The sequence below is a fragment of the Pelodiscus sinensis genome, chromosome 6, assembly GCF_049634645.1.
Source record: "Pelodiscus sinensis isolate JC-2024 chromosome 6, ASM4963464v1, whole genome shotgun sequence".
Lineage (NCBI taxonomy): Eukaryota > Metazoa > Chordata > Testudines > Trionychidae > Pelodiscus > Pelodiscus sinensis.
The window spans coordinates 115,468,727-115,486,672 of NC_134716.1; the positions used below are offsets into that span (position 1 = coordinate 115,468,727).

The 17,946-nt window shown below is 41.6% G+C and overlaps 1 protein-coding gene across 2 annotated transcripts in view; it reads left to right on the top strand.

Annotated features, from left to right (window-relative positions):
- The window catches only part of MYO5B (myosin VB), a 328,467-nt gene that overhangs the window by 225,557 nt on the left and 84,964 nt on the right, over positions 1 to 17,946 (top strand). For both annotated transcript variants that reach the window (XM_075932680.1, XM_075932681.1), the window contains exons 17-21: positions 189 to 275; positions 10,524 to 10,635; positions 12,259 to 12,470; positions 15,927 to 16,083; positions 17,199 to 17,438. In XM_075932680.1, coding sequence (XP_075788795.1) covers positions 189 to 275; positions 10,524 to 10,635; positions 12,259 to 12,470; positions 15,927 to 16,083; positions 17,199 to 17,438 — 808 coding nt within the window. The remainder of the gene's footprint in view (positions 1 to 188; positions 276 to 10,523; positions 10,636 to 12,258; positions 12,471 to 15,926; positions 16,084 to 17,198; positions 17,439 to 17,946) is intronic.

Here is a 17,946-nt window from a genome sequence, read left to right on the forward strand (position 1 = left end):
ATGTAAATAGTGTGAAGTTTCTTTCTGTGTAGAAGCAGAAATGAAACCCAGCTGTAGTGGAAGGGTTGCCATTGTAAATAATTCTCATCAGTGCCTCCAGGTAATTTGCCTCTGCTGCTAGTTTTCTTTTTGGTGTGTGCATGGAATGGGAAATTGCTCATCTGTATCATTATACCATGTAATTGCAGATTTGATCCAAAGAGAGCAGTCCAGCAATTAAGAGCCTGTGGTGTGTTAGAGACCATCCGCATCAGTGCAGCTGGCTACCCATCCAGGTACTGTGTTGCCAAAGACTGCTTTTGTACTGTCACATGCTTTATTCAGTAAATTTGGCACCTGGTGGGGGGAAAAGCAATGTTTTCAGTATACATAAGATGGACAAGCTTTGCTTGTTTCCAAGCTAGGTTTTTTCTTGTTTATTTTACAAAAATCCCACCAGCTCCTTAAATCTTCAATTTGGAGAAGTTCATTGTGAAGCCACAAGCTGAAATATAAACCAGCTATAAAGTATATTCTGTTTATTGGTGCTTTTCATCTGGCACTGAGAAATAATTTCACATGGTGATGTTAATTAGCAAGGAACCAGGCACAATAATATCTCCCAAAATGCTGTGTGTGGATAGGAATCTGGATTTGATCCCACATGGAGATGGACAGCAAGAAACAATGATGGAGTTTTTCCCAGGCTGGTTGTAATTCTTAACAAGTTATTCTTTTTCAGAAGTAAGCTTTTCCTAAAAGGAAGGATTCTCCCTACTACTCCTAAAGCGTGCTATAAAAATGCTGCTCTCCCCCCCTCCCCCCATACACACATGCACAAGCCTTAATGTATTGTTTTGTTCTCAAGCTTCAGAAATCTGCTAGAATAGCAATTGCAGCTGAAAATTAACATTGTTAGAGTTTACATATAAGACTATTGGGCATCAAATTTTTGCATTAAAAAAAAAGGAAGAGAGGTAGTAGGTAATTTGATTCCAGTGGATGAGATTTGAACTTCAAATGATATTTTAGTCTCAGTAAATTCAGAAGCTGAAATGTTAAATCAGGCCTGAAGATGACAAGGACAAATGCTTTTGGAAACATATCAGGTCTGCTCTGTTGCCGAACAGTTTTGTGTTAATGTCAACATAGTGATCGGCCTCTTTACATGGAACAAAGGAGTTATATATAAAAATATGCTTCCAAAATAGTTAACTAGGAGAAATGTGCTCCCTGAAAGTTAATTTACAACCCCTACATGCCTAGAAGCAGCAAGAACAAGATCCTGAAAATTTATGCCAGCTTCTTACAGAGCACACCCATTACAACCCTTGATTGGTGGCACTGCCCATTATTTAATCTGGCTGGAGCTTTCTGACACCCAGAAGGAATTCTCGCCACACCTTTGCACAAATACTGAGAACTGGAAGGCGTGTGCTGTCTGCTCTAGTTCAGTCATTATGGAAAAGTCCTGTAGAAATGGAGAGAGACTCTAAATCTCTGCGACTTTTCCATAAAGGGATCTCTATCAGCTACCAGTAAGATGAGGATGCATACCTTTCTGTGAACTTTAAGATTAAACAATGGGGAAAATCATTCAAAATGAGCCAAGCATCTTTAAAATCATGTATACAAAGGCATCTGTAGGGCCAAATCCTTCTTGTGCCCTCCTGTGTGCAGAAGGCCCTAAGACCTAGTGTGACAGCCATGCTTTCTATATGAAGGGGGATACGCAAGGGGAGTACATGCCACCAGCAAGCCATGTGATCGTGTGCTGCACTACAGCGGAGCAATCTTTGATTCAGTGACGACTCCGATCAACTGGCATAAATACTCACCCAGAGCAGCTGGATCTCTTGAATTGATGGTTGCATAAGGGTTCTGTTAGTGGCTTCAGAGCTGCTGCAGTGGTTCTCTGTTCCTACTGATGGAAGGAGAGAATTGACACCCGGACAAAGACAGTCTTGAGATGCATTTTAAAATGTATTTATCTATTTGAAAAGGATATTTTTTTAAAAAGTGCTTATTTGTATTTCAGTAGCACCTAATGGCCCACACAGAGATTAGGGGCCTCTTGTTAGAGGCACTGTACAAACGTTACAACTCGTGCTCTGAAAAACTCAAAAATGCAAAGAATCCTTTATCCCCATATCAAACTGCACTGTAGACTGTAAGGAAGCAGAGCACAAAGCCCAGATTGGCAGTGAATTCTATACTTGGATTTCACCAACCCATTATCAAGTGTTAACTCTTCAGGCACTGTGATAGCCTTATTATTGAGTCTCAGAGAGTCTCTCTGATACTCTTAGCTGTCTTGCCACCCAGGCAAGCTTACCTTTGTGCTCCCTTACACCAAAAATCATAGCAATATTCAGGTTTCCCCCAGTTCCAAGACAATGTGTTTAGCCAGTCCTGTCATAAACTATCCAAAGATTTATCATATAAAGGATAAGAAATGAGTTATTTACCAGATTAAAGCAAGTAAACATATATATGCAAATGAGTTAAATTCTTAAGTTTCAAAGAGTAGCTTCAGTATAAGCAAGCTCTAAATACCCTTTCGAGCTAATTCCAGCTATGCAGCTGGGGATCCCTTGCTTATGCCTAAAAACCTTGCCCCCACAGTCCAAGAAGCAATGGTACCCAGTCCCTCCTTGTTAGTTGTTATTCCCTCCCTCCACTTTCTACTTTAAGCGGCAAACTCCACTAATGAAAGGAATTCGCTTTCAAGACTCATCTCAATGGGGCAAGGAAGATTAAACAACAAAGTGCCCTCTTGAGTGTTCAGTGTCCATCTGCTATCAATGGACCTTCCTTGTTAGGTAGGGTTTCAGCACTCTCTGTTGGAAGCCAGTATTTCACACTACAGATTCAACGTTTCTGGTCTGGCAACATCTGTGGTCCAGCATGATTTTAATTAGCCAGATGTCTGCTTATTATGGGTATGGCTTAGTTTCCTGTGGTCCCATAAAGTTTGTTTATAGCCACCAGTCCTGGCTCTCATTATTCTGTGCTGTTATTTAGCTCTAATTTACCCCTAAATGTCTTCTAAGAGCCCAGTAAGCTGTGGAAGTGTTGGCAATGCTGCTAGACAGTATTGACCTCCTTTAATTCTCTGGTTTGGCACCGGTCAGGTCTTGAGGGTGCCGGATTAGAGAAGGTCAACCTGTATTCTGAATAGGTTTTCTTTGTACTTTTGAGCCACGTCTTGAAAAGTTGAATACAGTTTTTCACTGTGCTGTAGACCATATAAAGAAAATAATAAACTCCACTACAAGAAAGACTTAGCAGTTTCCCCATCTTTGATAAAGGACATGGTGGGGAACCTCAGGCCTGGGGGCTGAATGCAGCCCCCAGCTTGTCTGGATCCAGTCCCTGAGGCTCAGCATTAGGGAGTCCACACTGGCGCTCCAGCCCTCCTGCCACCCACCCCCGGGGTTGGAGCACACACAATCTACTATCCTGGGCCCACCCAGGCTCTGGTGTGCAAGGGGCATGTGGGGAGTGTCTTTCTCCTTCTTAGTCAGGGGCTTCTCACTTTGCTTCTCACTTGTGTGTGGCCCCTGACAGATTCATTGGTGCCAACCCGAAAAAGGTTCCCCACCCCTGATATAGTATGTGCTTTGCTATATTTATCATTTTCATGAAACACTCTGTTCTGCAAGTGTTTGATGTAAAATGAAAATGTATCATCCAATTTGAAATGCTACCCAGTAGTTAAGAAATATGTTTATTATCATGTACATAGACCATTGTGATGAATGCGCTGTCCTTGAGAAATGAATGGTGTATCCATCATCAGCTTTTATGTTTAAAGTGAAGAACATGTCTCTCCGCTATAAAATTGTTTGTCTTCTTTATGGAAGCTAGTTACAATGAAGATGAATCTAGAGAAAATAAGAAGTTGAAGCAATGTGTTGCTCCATCAACACTAACAAAATATTCTTTAGGAATCTTTGAACTTGAGAACTTTATGACGCTTCATCTGTCATAGTTGTTCTCTTCCCCTCTCAGAGGTTAAGTATTAGTGGCACCCAGCTATTCAGAGTGCTAATGAGTACATGGCTAAAACTGGTGGCTTGAATGAAGTAATGGGTCTGGAAGATTTGGAATGCTCAGTTGTACTATATTTGTAAGATTTCTCTAGGTGATCAGTTTGTGAATGTGCAGAGGGATATGTGGTCTTGCGATTTAAGCACAGGTCTAGAAAACAGCTCTGATTCTGGGCTCTTGGGCAACATCTCACAACTGTCTGGTTCAGCTTCCACATTGTACGATCTATGGAAAATGCTTTACCCTTTATCAGAGTATCCTAGTGCCTCACTGTCTTTACAACACCCCTGAGATAGAGAGGTACTATTATCCTCATTTTACATATACAAAACTGCAGCACAGACAGACGAAGTGACTTGCTCAAGGTCACATGGAGAGTCTGTGTCACAGTAAGGAATTGAGCCTGGTTCTCCTGAACCCTCAGGCCAGCGTCCCAACAATTGGAATATTCTTTGCCTGTACGACAGAGCGCATGATACTTCCCTGCAATGAGTGTGGGGGCTGGGAGGAGGGGTGGGGGTGGGGAAGGGGCGCTGTTATGAGAATTAAATATTTATTATTTAATAAATGATTGGATCATGTCAAGCATTATATATGCCCCATATGAGCAACAATTAACATCCATTGTTTGTTCCTTTATGAGGTAGAATTTCCTTTGTTCAGAGATAAGCTGGAGCTCTCTAATCCAGCCCACTGCAAATTTTGGCAATTGGGCCTTTGTATTTGACTCTCCAAATCTGTCCTAGTAGGCTTTTGTCCTGATTCAGTTCCGAAACTGGAATCGGCCTGTTTTCCAGCTGAAGATATGAGAGACATCTGATATTTCTGTTACTTTGGACCAGAATCTTGCAAGAACTATTTTATTTTTGGCACCATCAAATCTGAACATCCACTCCTGACTTGTTCTTCACCCCAAATTCTGAACCCCATATCTTCAACCCAGCTTGGTGGTGTTATGGGGCATGCCTACATTAAACACCTGTGGCTGGCCCATGCCAGCTAACTCAGGCTTGTGGAGGTTGGTGTGAATGGAGCTTAATTGGGATGTAGGCATTCGGACACCAAGTGCAGCCCAAGCTCTGGACCTCTCAACTCCTAGAACCCAGGCTCCAACACAAGCTGGTACATCTACACTGCAGTTAAACAACCCTTTAAATGGAACCCCATGAGCCTAAGTCAGCTGCCATGGGCCCACTGCAGGTTTTTAATTGCAGTGTAGGCATACACTTAATGTCACCACCTAGCTTGGACTAGACACTTTTGTTTGCTTTAATATGCCTAGGTACCTTTACAGCAACAGTGAAAAGATGGCATGAAAGCTCTCCCCTGCCTTGATTTGTCTTGCTACTTCTGGTCTCCAAGTTCCATTTCTTGGAAGAATTTGTTTTCAACTTTTAAAGTTCTACTAAATAACATGCCTCAACTCAGCCATTCCAGCCTTGGAGGAAGCCCTACATTACCAGCAACAAGCATGTCAAAGAACATTTTTTCCCCTTAATCACCATGAATTTGTCTTGAGATTTCTCCTTCAGTAAACAAAGTCACAGATGAATGCGTTTGGATGGCAATGATTTCAATTAGTCATCTCTCATATCTAATCTGGGGAAATTACACCAAGATTTTTCTATGAAATGAAACACAAAAACAAGTGATATTATTTTGAACAATCATAGACCAAAAAACAAACAAAAATCAATTGTCCCATTTGCGTTTAGCATTTTGGACAAAACCCAGAAATTGGGGATTAACGCAATTCTCTTGGCTCTTACTGAGTAGTGGGATTCACTTGAGCAGTTGAATTCCTCATCTAGGACAATCTGTGATGTGCATCCATAAGCTATGGCCAGTGTTTGCAGATATTCAGATGCTTTTGATTATCTTCTTGGACTTACTGATTCAGGAAAAATAGTAAAATCCACTAAAGAATAGTGATTAGTGTTGTCAGTGCTAACTGGTTATATTAAATGATCACTTTTTGTGGCCTAATTATATTTGTATATAATGTATACCTATGTTAAGGGAGGATGGGTCTGTATGTGTATATGCCTAAACAAAAATTTCAAATCTGACTTCTGACACACATCAACTGGTCCTTTAGAATTTCTGAGATCAGTTCAGCAGCACTCTCTCTCTCACTCTCACTTTTTGGTCATTACTTAAATATTCCTGAAATTTTACTTCTGACTTTTGCTCATTTGAGCTGTCTGGTACATACTGCAGTTTTTATCAGTTTTGTGTAATATCACAGCTGCTCAATTTTACAGACATTAAACATTCAAAATTGAAATGTTTCAAAGGCATCCCTGTGTACAAAATCATTTTTCATAATATGCCCTTATCTACATGGCAGTGTTCATAGAGAAACATGATCTGTAAATTTATTTGGCTATGCGTGGTACTCTATTTTTTGCTCTTCTTTATATGGGATTTTTTTAACTTTTTTTTTTTTAAGCTTGGTTTTTTAGGTGAAAATTTTCACTCTCATATTCTAGGGAATAGTTCTAGGCATTTGATCCATGGATAATTTAAGACAGCACTAATCTGAGGCTCAATAATTAATCAAAAGGCAAATCTGTTCAGTAATAGCATAGTAACATAAAACAAGAGGAGTTATATCCTAGCCTGCTGTTTTTAAAGTAACCTGTGGCAAAAATTCTCAGACATGTATCCCATATATCCCAAAGAGTCATAGTTCCCAAGCAAAGTTTATTGTTTTTCTTTAATGTTCTATAGTGTTAAGTACTGTGGCTCTCTTGAATGGGTTATATCATATGGCATTGCAGTGTCTCCATTTGTCACTTACTCTACGTCCTCCACGTAAACAAAACTGTGTGGTTTACAGATGGCAGAAGCCATTATAGTCTGTTGTCAGAGTCTGCATTGTGAAGTTGGCAGCTGAACCATGTTTCTGTAGGGTAGTTATGGTATACTACATTGCTGTGGGCCATGCACATCTCTCTCCCTATGCCAGGAACCTTTAGGAGAAGAAAACATTCAGCCTTTATCCAATCAACTCTTTGTACAATGAAATAACACAACAGTTAAGAGATTTTTTTTTTTCAGAGTAGCACAAGTCCTATTATAATTATCCTTCTGAGATGCAAACAAACAAAAAAACCCAATATCCATTGTTGTCTTCTCTCTCCTCTCCGGGTAATGTTTTAAATGTGCACAAACACAGGCTCAATGGATCTAAGCAAAACTGTGATACTGGTCTCCTTTGATAACCTCTTCAGAATCCACAAATGCAAACCATTATATAAGAGCTAGGCATTATTAAATCCGCCCTAGGGTTGCCTTCCTCAGTTAAATCCCCCCTGAGTTGATAAGGTATTTTAGTTGGGGCAGGCAAAGCAATTCTAGGTTATACAAGTATATCATCCTGAGCTGAACATCTGGGGAAATATGAGCATCCATGTGGGTAGCAGTGGGATGAAGGTCACTAACATAAACTCAAAACTTTAAACCTGTTGTGTGCAAACTTTCCATAACAAGCCACTTGAGAGAAAGCATTGAAAATTCCCCCCCTCCAAAGTTCTCTGAGAAATAGGCTAAATATAAAGTTTGCCTAGAATGGAAAGTTTGGCATTTAACTATGGTGGGCAGTCGACATTTTCATTATTATAGATGGATTTTATTACAGAGAATTATAGAAATTACTGAGGAGGACTTTTCTTTAAAAGTATTTCCCATTATGTTTTTGTCTTTGGCTTATAAACACCCGAGGCAGCTTGATACTGAAATGTATTTCTCGGGCGGGAGGGGAGGTTTTTTGTTCTATTGATCACATGCAGAGTTTTATCATCAGGAGGCTACGCATGAGAATTGTCTTGCTGGCATTTTTTTGTTCAATATTGAGCCTTGGAATGTTTCATTTTGGTGGTATGTAAAAAGCAGGAAGAATTGCTTGGATTTTGTATGTATATAAAAAAGCATAGATTGACTTCTGGGTGCACCAGCCAGAACAGAGTTCTAAACTCTAAACTATCATTTAATGTATTCCCACTCTAAGCATGTCTACACTAGGAAATTATTTTGAAATAGTTATTTTGGGAGTTATTATTTCAAAATAAGTTATTTTTAAATAGCACGTCCACACTACAGGGGAGCCTCAAAATTAGTCTGAGGCAGGCTCCCATACTGTGGATGTGCTACCTCAACTTAGAGCCCCAGGAAGCACTGAGGAATAATTACTTCGAATGACTCTGGGGAATAGTTATTTCAAAATAGCAGTAGTGGAGCGTCCACACTACCACAATTTCGAAACAACTATTTCAGAATAGGTGTTGTTCCTTGTGGAAAGCTAGAGTTATGTATAAATATCCAGCTAAGTATCAGGTAGTGTGAACTCTCTGCTTGTTGTTTCAAAATAAGGGGGGTTACTAGACCAGGTGGGGTCTGCCTATTGTAGACCTGGGCTAACAGTCTTTTTGGTGCCAGAGCAGTAGCAAGTGGCCATAGGGTAAATGAGAATCCGGCCCATAGCATGTTTGCTCACAGTTGGGTAGTAGTCTGGTGTTTTGGAGTTCATTCAGTTCTTTTCCTAGGCATTCATTTGCGTCTGTTTGACATAATTTTGGAAGCACTGGAAATGTCTGGCATTTTTCACAAAAACCTGGTTTGATGGGTCCATAACTCAGCTGTTTTCATTTACTGAGGGCTGAAACGTGGTGGATAGTGAATCAATTTCTGACTCTAATGTGCAAGTTCTAAATTTTGTAGAGATGGCACTTCCTAGCAGTAAATCGTAGTGCTCTGATTTCTTGAATTACCGTTTTGCTATGTTTAGAGACTTAATTGTTTTTAGTCCAGAGGCTTCCAAATATCCTGCTTTACCTACCCAAAGAGGCCAAACATCTAATAACAGCCTTCAGAGCAACCAAATTCAAGCAAGTCTTGTAGGTCTAAACTTTCAACATGAGATGATTAGAAAGTGAAGTGGTCTAATTTATATACATCGGAGTACAGAAACAAAAGTAATGTGAGAAGTACGTGCAGTGTTTTTTCTAATGTCTCCTCAAAACATGCACATAGCTCATGTCCGCATCTACACAAGTGGCCAGAGCAAAACTGTTCTTACTGTTAAGTGACTTCATTGGAATGCAATAGCAAGGGGAACAAACCTGACCTGTTCCACAATGGTTCCACTCCAAACCAAGGTCTTAGCAAAGGAGCTTATGGGAGGACGGGTTAAAAAAAAAAAGAGGTTGCACAGCAAATCTGGACTGATGACCAATTTCCTTGAGGTCCAATTGGGGCATCCTAGCTCAAGCCAAATGACCATCAATTTGAATCCACTCCCCACTTAAGGACATACAGAATCAGACAACAAACCATTACCTGGAGAAAAATATGTGAAAAAGCACATGATAGTGTAATTGTAAGATGTAATTAGCAGAGGTTATAAAAACAGTTTATATACAACCTAATCCTTTGGCATTTTTGGACAATAGCTGTCTCAGCGGTTGACCTGTAAGTGTTGTGAAATTCACTGCAACCTGCTTTGTATTATTTTACATCTTTCTCTCTGGGGTACTTTTTTTGGCTGACTAGTATTTGCATAAATCCCTCTAATGCAGTTACTGTAAGTTGTACTTCTGCTCCCCTGCAACAGCATTGCTTGCCAATGAGGAAGAGGAAAGGATCTTGTGGTGGTTTGATGTCGTCAGCACCAAATTTAGTGTGGCTGTGTCAAAATCAACTGGGGAACTTGCTAAGGCACTTAAAATCATCAATCCAAAATAGTTAGATTGACAATTGTGTTCCAGTACCAAATTGGGGCAGAGATTGGCATTCCTATGAATGGTGCAGAAATCTGGCCAGCTGTTCTTTCGATACGTTGGTCGCCACTGATGTAAATCTTTCCAGATCACCCATCCTCCATTGTTCATTTTCAATGTGTCTGATATGGTACAAGCTGATTGGGGGTGAAGGGAAGCACCTTCCAACTATGGATGTTAAGAGGCAGGTTATTGGCTAATCGTGTGATCGATACAATTTGTATCAACTACACGATTAGTTGATAAGGGAAGGCAGATGCTCTGTCCTAGCTTGCGCCGAGTCTAGGAGGTATCCCTGCTGTGGCTCTGCAGTTTAAATATAGTAGGAGCTGGGCATGCAGGCAGCCTGGCTCCTACTACATTTAAACTACAGACCTGCAGCAGGGGTAGGTCCAGGACCCAGCGTGATCCAGGACTGGTAAGTCCAGCTCGCTCCAGGTCTGAGACCTACACTTGCTGTGGCTCTGCATTTTATATGCAGTAAGAGCTGCATGGCTATTACTACATTTAAAATGCAGAGCCACAGTGGGGTTCATGCTGGGTCCAGCAGCCCCAGTCCACGAGGGGTCCCAGCAGGGAACCAGGTCCACCTGCAGACAGGGACTTCTGCTGGACCAGCCTCTGCTCGCACCCAGCCCCAGCTGCCACAGACATTAGAAAAATAAATGAAACTCAGTCCCCTGTTTAATTTTATCCATGCTTTGCTTTCAGGTGGTCCTACCATGACTTTTTCAATAGATATCGAGTTCTCATGAAAAAGAGGGAAGTCTCTAAAAATGACAAGAAGGTGATCTGTAAAATGCTTCTGGAAAACCTCATTAAGGTGAGCTGGGATTGAAGCTTCAGAAACCATTGTTAAAACACAGAACCTCTTAACAGTGATACTATCTCAGCTCACCTTCCCATTTACCTGCTGGAGCTGCAAATGCTGATGTGCCCCAGACAGTCGGGAGCTTCCTCCAAAGTCAAGCTATCTCAGAAGGAATAATGAGACATGGCATGAGATCTATTGATTGGATTCAAGCTGAAAAGGCCTTTTTGTGCAATTGAATTCTGCAGCTTATTTGTGGGCAGAAGATGGTACTGATTTATTATCCCCACAAAACCCGTTCTTTCCCCCTCCTTTTCTGACTAACGGCTATTGGAATAAAATCCTAGAGTCCCAGGGTCTCTCACTATATATAGCATCAGGATTCCCCAACAAGGTCGAGAGAGACCCCGAAGACAGTTATCAGTCACCTTTTCATACAAATGATGAGGAGAATGTACAGCAAATATGACACGTCTGCTGCATGGGAAATTCTTAATGGTCACATACTGTGGTGATAGTCTAGGTATTAAGATTTATTTTCTAATTGTTAATGTGTTCTGTCCTCTGTGGTTTTTTTCTTAACATTAACAAGCACTAGCTGAGTGAGGTTAAGCTTGTCACTACTCAGGAGACCATCCAGATTGAAGGACAGTTTTCCAATTATTTCTTTCTATTCACTTGGGATCTGTGGTTAAATTTTTATTTGAGTCCTTTTTTTGTTGCCGAGGAATGTCAGTTTGGCTGCAGGACTGGGGCCCCAAAGAAACAACCAAAGATTCTACTTTTTATTCACTGACACGACATATTGAAATAAGTGGGTCTGCTTGCAGTGGGTAAAGTTAAAGTACATTTGCAGGATCACAACCTTGATCATTTTCCCTGAAGAGGTAATGTAAAAAGCTGCAGAATGCAGCTTTTACTTCCAGATTTTGAACATGGGTTTGACTTAGCCTATTAATCAGGAGTGAGGTCACTTTTGAGTATTGGCATAGATCTGGGATCAGACTCCTCTCATTTTCCCTCACACAGTTTGGGAGTCTTTGGAGCTGAAATTTTGATTCTGGCTGATCTCTTAAATGTTGTCAGAATGGAGGAGAACAAGCTTTTGATTTTTGACTTTTCAGAGAAGATGACATGCCAAGAAAGTATTTGCATTCAGCTTGCATATTCACTGACTAGAATGGGAATACAGAAACTGAAAACAGAAAGGACCGAGGTTCAGCAATGCTTCCCATGTCATACCTCATGTGGTTGTGATATTACATGAAAAAAACCACTTGATCTGAAAACACTTTCTGTGTTCAAGACCAAGGTGACAAACCTTCATAGTCCCTACTAATGGCTATTTTAGGACAATTTCCAGTATGTTGGAAAACTCAAATTGACTTCAGTGGGACTGGGATTTGGCCTTTAACCCATTTCAGCTGTAAGTGGAAATACGTGAAGATTGGGGGCGTCGGTTTTATATGCTAAAATTGGTACTCTGGGATAAAGTTTGTTTAATCAAATTGAATGGATATGGGAAATGAATTGGTAAATTATATTCACTCTTGTCATCCTGATACACTGAGCAAAAACCTAAACACCTCAGACAAGTGTTTGTCTTAACTCCGTTTCTCTTATGCTTTTGAACAGGACCCTGACAAGTTCCAGTTTGGACGTACCAAGATTTTTTTCCGTGCAGGCCAAGTGGCATATCTGGAGAAACTGCGGGCAGATAAATTCAGAGCTGCTACTATCATGATACAGAAGACGGTGCGGGGTTGGCTGCAGAAGGTGAAGTACAGAAGGATGAGAGAAGCTGCAATAAGAATCCAGAGATATACACGAGGACACCTGGCTCGCAGGTAAGGATAATCTCTAGAGAATGACTAAATAGGGACTATAGCAAGGGTGGGCAAATAGTGGCCCATGGGCCAGATCCAGTCCACCAGGGCCAGGTATCTGAGATTGCAGCTCCTGTTGGCCATATATTGCTATTCCTGGTTAATGGGAGCTGTGGGAAGTGGTGTCCTGGTCCACACTGCTTCACAATGCTCCCATTGGCTGGGAATGGTAATCCTTGGCCAATGGAAGCTGCAGTCTCCAGTGTCTGTTGCCATGCAGGTAAATATAATGGCGGCTCCTCCCCCACCCAGAGACTAACCTTAGTGCACTGCTGACATGTTATTTCCCACCCCTGCACTTAGAGTGGTGAATAGTTCCTGTCCTCCTATTGGAACTGCTCCATCAAACTGCTTCTGCTATGAAACCTGGGTGCTTCATAGATTCCAGAGTCTGAAGGGACCATCTAGTCTGACCTCTTGTATAACATGGGCCATAGAACTTCCCCAAAATAATTTCTAGAGCAGATCTTGATACCACAAGTATGTGATCTGCCTTATCTTTGGAAGTGCGAAGCGCCTGCACTTGCCACTGATTTTACAGAGAGTATCAGGTATACTGCAATTCTGAAAATAAAGCCCATTCTATGTTTGTATAGACCAGGCAGGGTGTGGGGTAGCCTATGAATACATTTATTAAAAATCCTTACTACAGGACTGTGATGGGGCGGAGAAAGCCTGACCTTCCTGCCGGAGGCCTTTCAGCACCCTGGCCAGCAGCAGGAGCAGTGGAGAGGTCCTCCGAGCAGGGTAGAGGGGGCAGCCTTCACTGCAGCCAACCAGGAGGCGGTAGGCTGCTATCTAAGGAGCTGCTAGCTAAGGCCTGTCAGTTCCATCCTGGAGCTCAACCCAGGCAGACCTGTGGGCTGACTGGGAACGCCAGCACCATGGACAGCTCCGAGTGGGAGCTGGGCCCTTGTAACTAAGTGGAGCTAGATCCTTTGGCAAAAGGCTAGCAAGTGGTAACTCTGAGGAACCCTAGACAAGGCGAACTTTGTAACCAGGCCCTAGAGAAGGGCTGGATGAAACGGCATCCCAGGGAAGTGGCCCAGGGACATGACCAGAATTACGGACTTTGAAACTTGGCAGGTAACTGCTACATATAGGGTCCCTGGGCCAGGACCCAGAGGAGTGGACAGGTCTGGGTCCTCCCCCACCGTCCTACAAACTACATCCAAACGAGGGGGTAAAGAGAAGGCTTGAACCTCGGCCACAGATTGGACTGTGCCTCACCCTCAAACAGGCGAGGTAATTATTGTGAGACCCCCTTTATTTACTAAGGGGCTCTTTCAGACAGGACTGAACCTGTTACAGGGACTAACAATCTCACTTGTGAGAGTGGGTTTTTGATCATTTGTTGCCGGTCTTCAAAATCCATTTAAGATTTCTCTGAATGGAATTCAGTCTCTTAGCCACATGGTATGGTAGCTGAGCAATAATCTAGTCCTTGGCTCTGAGGTAATGTTTTCCATTGAGAGGTGCTGCAAAATCAGCTGCAGCCCAATGAACCCTATTTGTACTTAGGTGACACAAGATGCTATCTGTTGATCTAGCTTTACTCTTCAGGCATCCTGTCTTTTAAACATAGCCCCTCTCTCCTGATTTACTGACTGGATGTTGATTTTTATCAATTAATTTGGATGGCTGAAGTTGAGGAATCTCTGTTCCTTCAAAGGTGACACTGATATCCTAGAAATCATGGTGCATTGCTGATGTATATTAAGAGTTGTCCTTATTGAATTCTTTTCATTTTGTTTGCATTATGTAATGTAACAACCTCATGGAATATATGGCGGTGGAAAGTTCTATAATAAGCAACAATAGAGAGAGGGGTGGTGTTATTTATAATAGTCACCAGGGTCTCACAAAGTGGCCACAACTCATGTCCAGACAATGCTTCATTATTATTTATTACTACAGTAGCACACATATGACATAATCAGGACTCTAAATTGCTAGGTCTTGTACCAACACACAGATATGGTCCCTGCTCTGAGGACCTTACGTTCTAGTTAAAACTGAAGCATAACAAGTATGACAAATAAGAGGGAAGGGAAGGAAGAGCGCATGTGTAGCAGAAACTTAATCTCATCCAATTATGTTGATTCACGTTGTGCATTTTTATGTTATTTGCCTCCCACCCTCCCATTCCTTTTTTGCATATACCATTTCAACCCCATCCCTTTGCCTACTTGTATAGGGACTGCTGGGGACATGTCGTCTCTAAGACCTTACCCTGACCACCTGCTTTCTTTGAGATGATCTGGCTATCAGATTGTGCTGGGTGTCACTGGATAAACAAACTTTTTTGCTCTTGCCTATTCTCCCTGTTTAACACCTTCCAGTTCTATGGGATGTAGTGAGGCATTGTGCCTCTGTAAGAAGAGACTGCAGGGGCCTGTACAAAGAAACTTTTTTCAAAAGTAAATTAAAAAAGCTAACGCAACTTGTAAAAGCAAAGCAAATATCTGTGTGATATTTCATGCTGAGGGCAATGAATACATCATAAAATCAGTGAAACAAGTGAAGCCTTCAAACTAGAACTGTGGTTTTATGGATATTTACTAAGATTTAACAATAAATTGGTCATACATTTTCCACCTATAGTCTCAGAATGGCAGCAACACACAGAGGCACTAACCACTTCATAAATTATCCACTGTGTATGAATTGCTTGGAGTCCTGCTCATGAATGTTGCCAAAGCAGTGCACATTGCTTTAAATGTCAAATCAAATTGCTGCTGTTTTGCTCATGTACTTGTAACCAGTGAACACACTGTACTATTCTTGTTTTTGGTAGTAGGGGACCAAAATGACTAACTTGGAGGAGGATGATTTAGAGTTTTGAGGATTTAAGAAAGGGAAAACAAGAAACCATGAGTGCGTGTGATGGAAAAAATAAACTTTTTATGAAAGAAGCACTAAAAGCAGTTCTGAACATTACATTTGCTGTTCACGTTTCAAGTATCCCTAGATACAGCAAGTATTTAATGTATGTATGCACATCACTGGTGACTTAACAGGAGAGCTGTCAGCAGCTTCTTTCCCTGAGATGATTGCTGTTTTTCTTTTTCAAATAGTGTCAAACTCCTCACAACAAAGGATTGTTTCTTAATGCAACTTAATACACTTGAACATCTTTACTTTGGCAACCCTGGGAAACGGGCTGTGCCTCATTAAAGATTTTGCCAGGCCAGGGAGAGCAGTGTGGTATTTGTGTATGATGGGGATGGGACGCTTCCCCGACACCCTGCTCCTAGGGGCACACGTGGCTTCATGCCCCATGCCTCTCCCAAGCATTGGGAGACACCCAGAGGTTCGAGTTTTCCAGCTGTGTTAAATATGTTCTTTGTCGGTCTGGGTGGTATGGTGGAAATGAAGTAGTGTTATCCTTAACCCCTTCTTTCTTGCATTTAACAGATTGGCAGACCACCTAAGGAAAACAAGAGCCGCCATCATCTTCCAGAAACAATATCGAATGTTGAGGATTCTTCATGCTTTCCAGAAGATCCGCAAATCTGCTATCACTATTCAGGCCTTCACTCGGGGCATGTTTGTCAGGAAAGTTTACCACCAGGTACTACTACTTCAGAAAACGTCACTTCACTGGAGAGAGATGCCTTCAAAGTTATCTATCAAGAGTCCGTCTAAGCATGTATTATATTGAGGATGCCTAGATCTTTTTTTTCCTGAGCTGTGAGCTGTTGTATTTCTAGAATCCACAAGTATTAACTACAAACACTGGAACAATAAAGCTATGAGAGCAGAAGTGACTAAGCAGCAGTCCATCAAAAGACTAGCTTAATGGAAGTTATTCAGGCAAACCAACACATACAGGCATAGTGAAAATGGGGACATGTCCTCTCATGTAACACACCTAGTGAAAAACTTACCTGACAGATAATGCACATGTCTGAGCCATGTGACATCACATCTGTCTGTTAAATTCAATCTTAAATGAAAGGTGGCTAATCACATTCAGATTTACTACAATTGCCTATTTAATTAATGATCTCCATTAATTTTAATATGGTAACTGATGCCAAGTGAAAGGAAATAAATGATGCTGTTGGTCATAATATATGACACAGGAAAGGACTGCCAGGCTCAGGAAATCAGTCAAGGCCTGGGGGGAAAGGAGTTCACACTGGCCTCGCTCACGCATTAACTATTTTGTCGCTAGGGAATGTCCTTAAATTCACAAGAGGAAGGATTCAAAGAGAAATGAAGGTCCAGTGACTAGGGCCCTCACATGGGACTTGGGAACCCAGGTTCAGTTTCTTGTTATGCCATGAACTCCTATGGGAGTTTGGGAAAGTCACTTGGCTGCTCAGTTCCTTATCTCTAAATGGTGGTAACAGCATCTCCCTACCTCACAAGGATGTTGTGAGGGTAAATATATTAATATTTGTGAGGTGCTCAAATAATGAGCCATAGATGTTGTGATGACAGAAAATACGAAAACAATAGCAATTCGCTTATTTATCTATTTGTGCATCTGTTTTACTAGAATAATATAAATCTGGGGGGGATATTATTCTACATTCTTTTGAGGCAGAAGAGTAATGTGAGGGGAACAAACAGAGCAGTATGTTTAATTGGGCTATTGTTACTTACCCATAGCCACTTTGTTTTATGCTCCGGCACATCCTTGTTTCTCCTGATTGTCTCTTGTTTCTACACATTTTCTAGATCCTTTTGGAGCACAAAGCCACTATCATCCAAAAACATGCCCGGGCCTGGCTGGCTCGTAAGCAATTCCTCCGCTTCAGGAGTGCAGCTGTGGTCATCCAATGCTACTTCAGGCGCATGAAGGCCAGGCAAGAGCTGAAGAAACTGAAGATTGAGGCACGGTCTGCAGAGCACTTGAAGAAACTCAATATCGGCATGGAGAACAAGGTGGTTCAGCTTCAAAGGAAGGTAGATGATCAGGTGAGTCCTGGAGTATGTTGGAACGACTTTGTTTCTATCTTGTGTGAATGATGCAGTAAAAATCTGGGAAGTGGATAAATGAGTGGCTGACTGGACTTTATGTAACAAGTATTATTCCCAAGTGGTGTCCCTGGAGGTATACCTCCAGCACACCCAAGAATTGCAGCTACTGCAGAATGTGGCTACTATTTATTCAGTGAGCCTACCCATAAGTAGGGTGTTATGCTTGGCATTGGCTATCAAATGATATATAGGTGAAGTTTAAGGTATTGATTTTTGAGATGTTGTGTTTTCTTCTGTAAAGGCTGTGCCTATCATAGACTGCCATGTTCTTTGAATGATTTCATGGTAACTTCCAGCATTTGGCTTAGCATCTTCCAGGGGTTGCTGCCAGGACATTTTCACTTAAGAGTCTTCACCTCTGGAACATAAGATTATAAGATTGGCCTTGTTGGTCAAACCAGTGGTCCAGTGTCCTATCTTCCAACAATGACCAATGCTAGAGGTG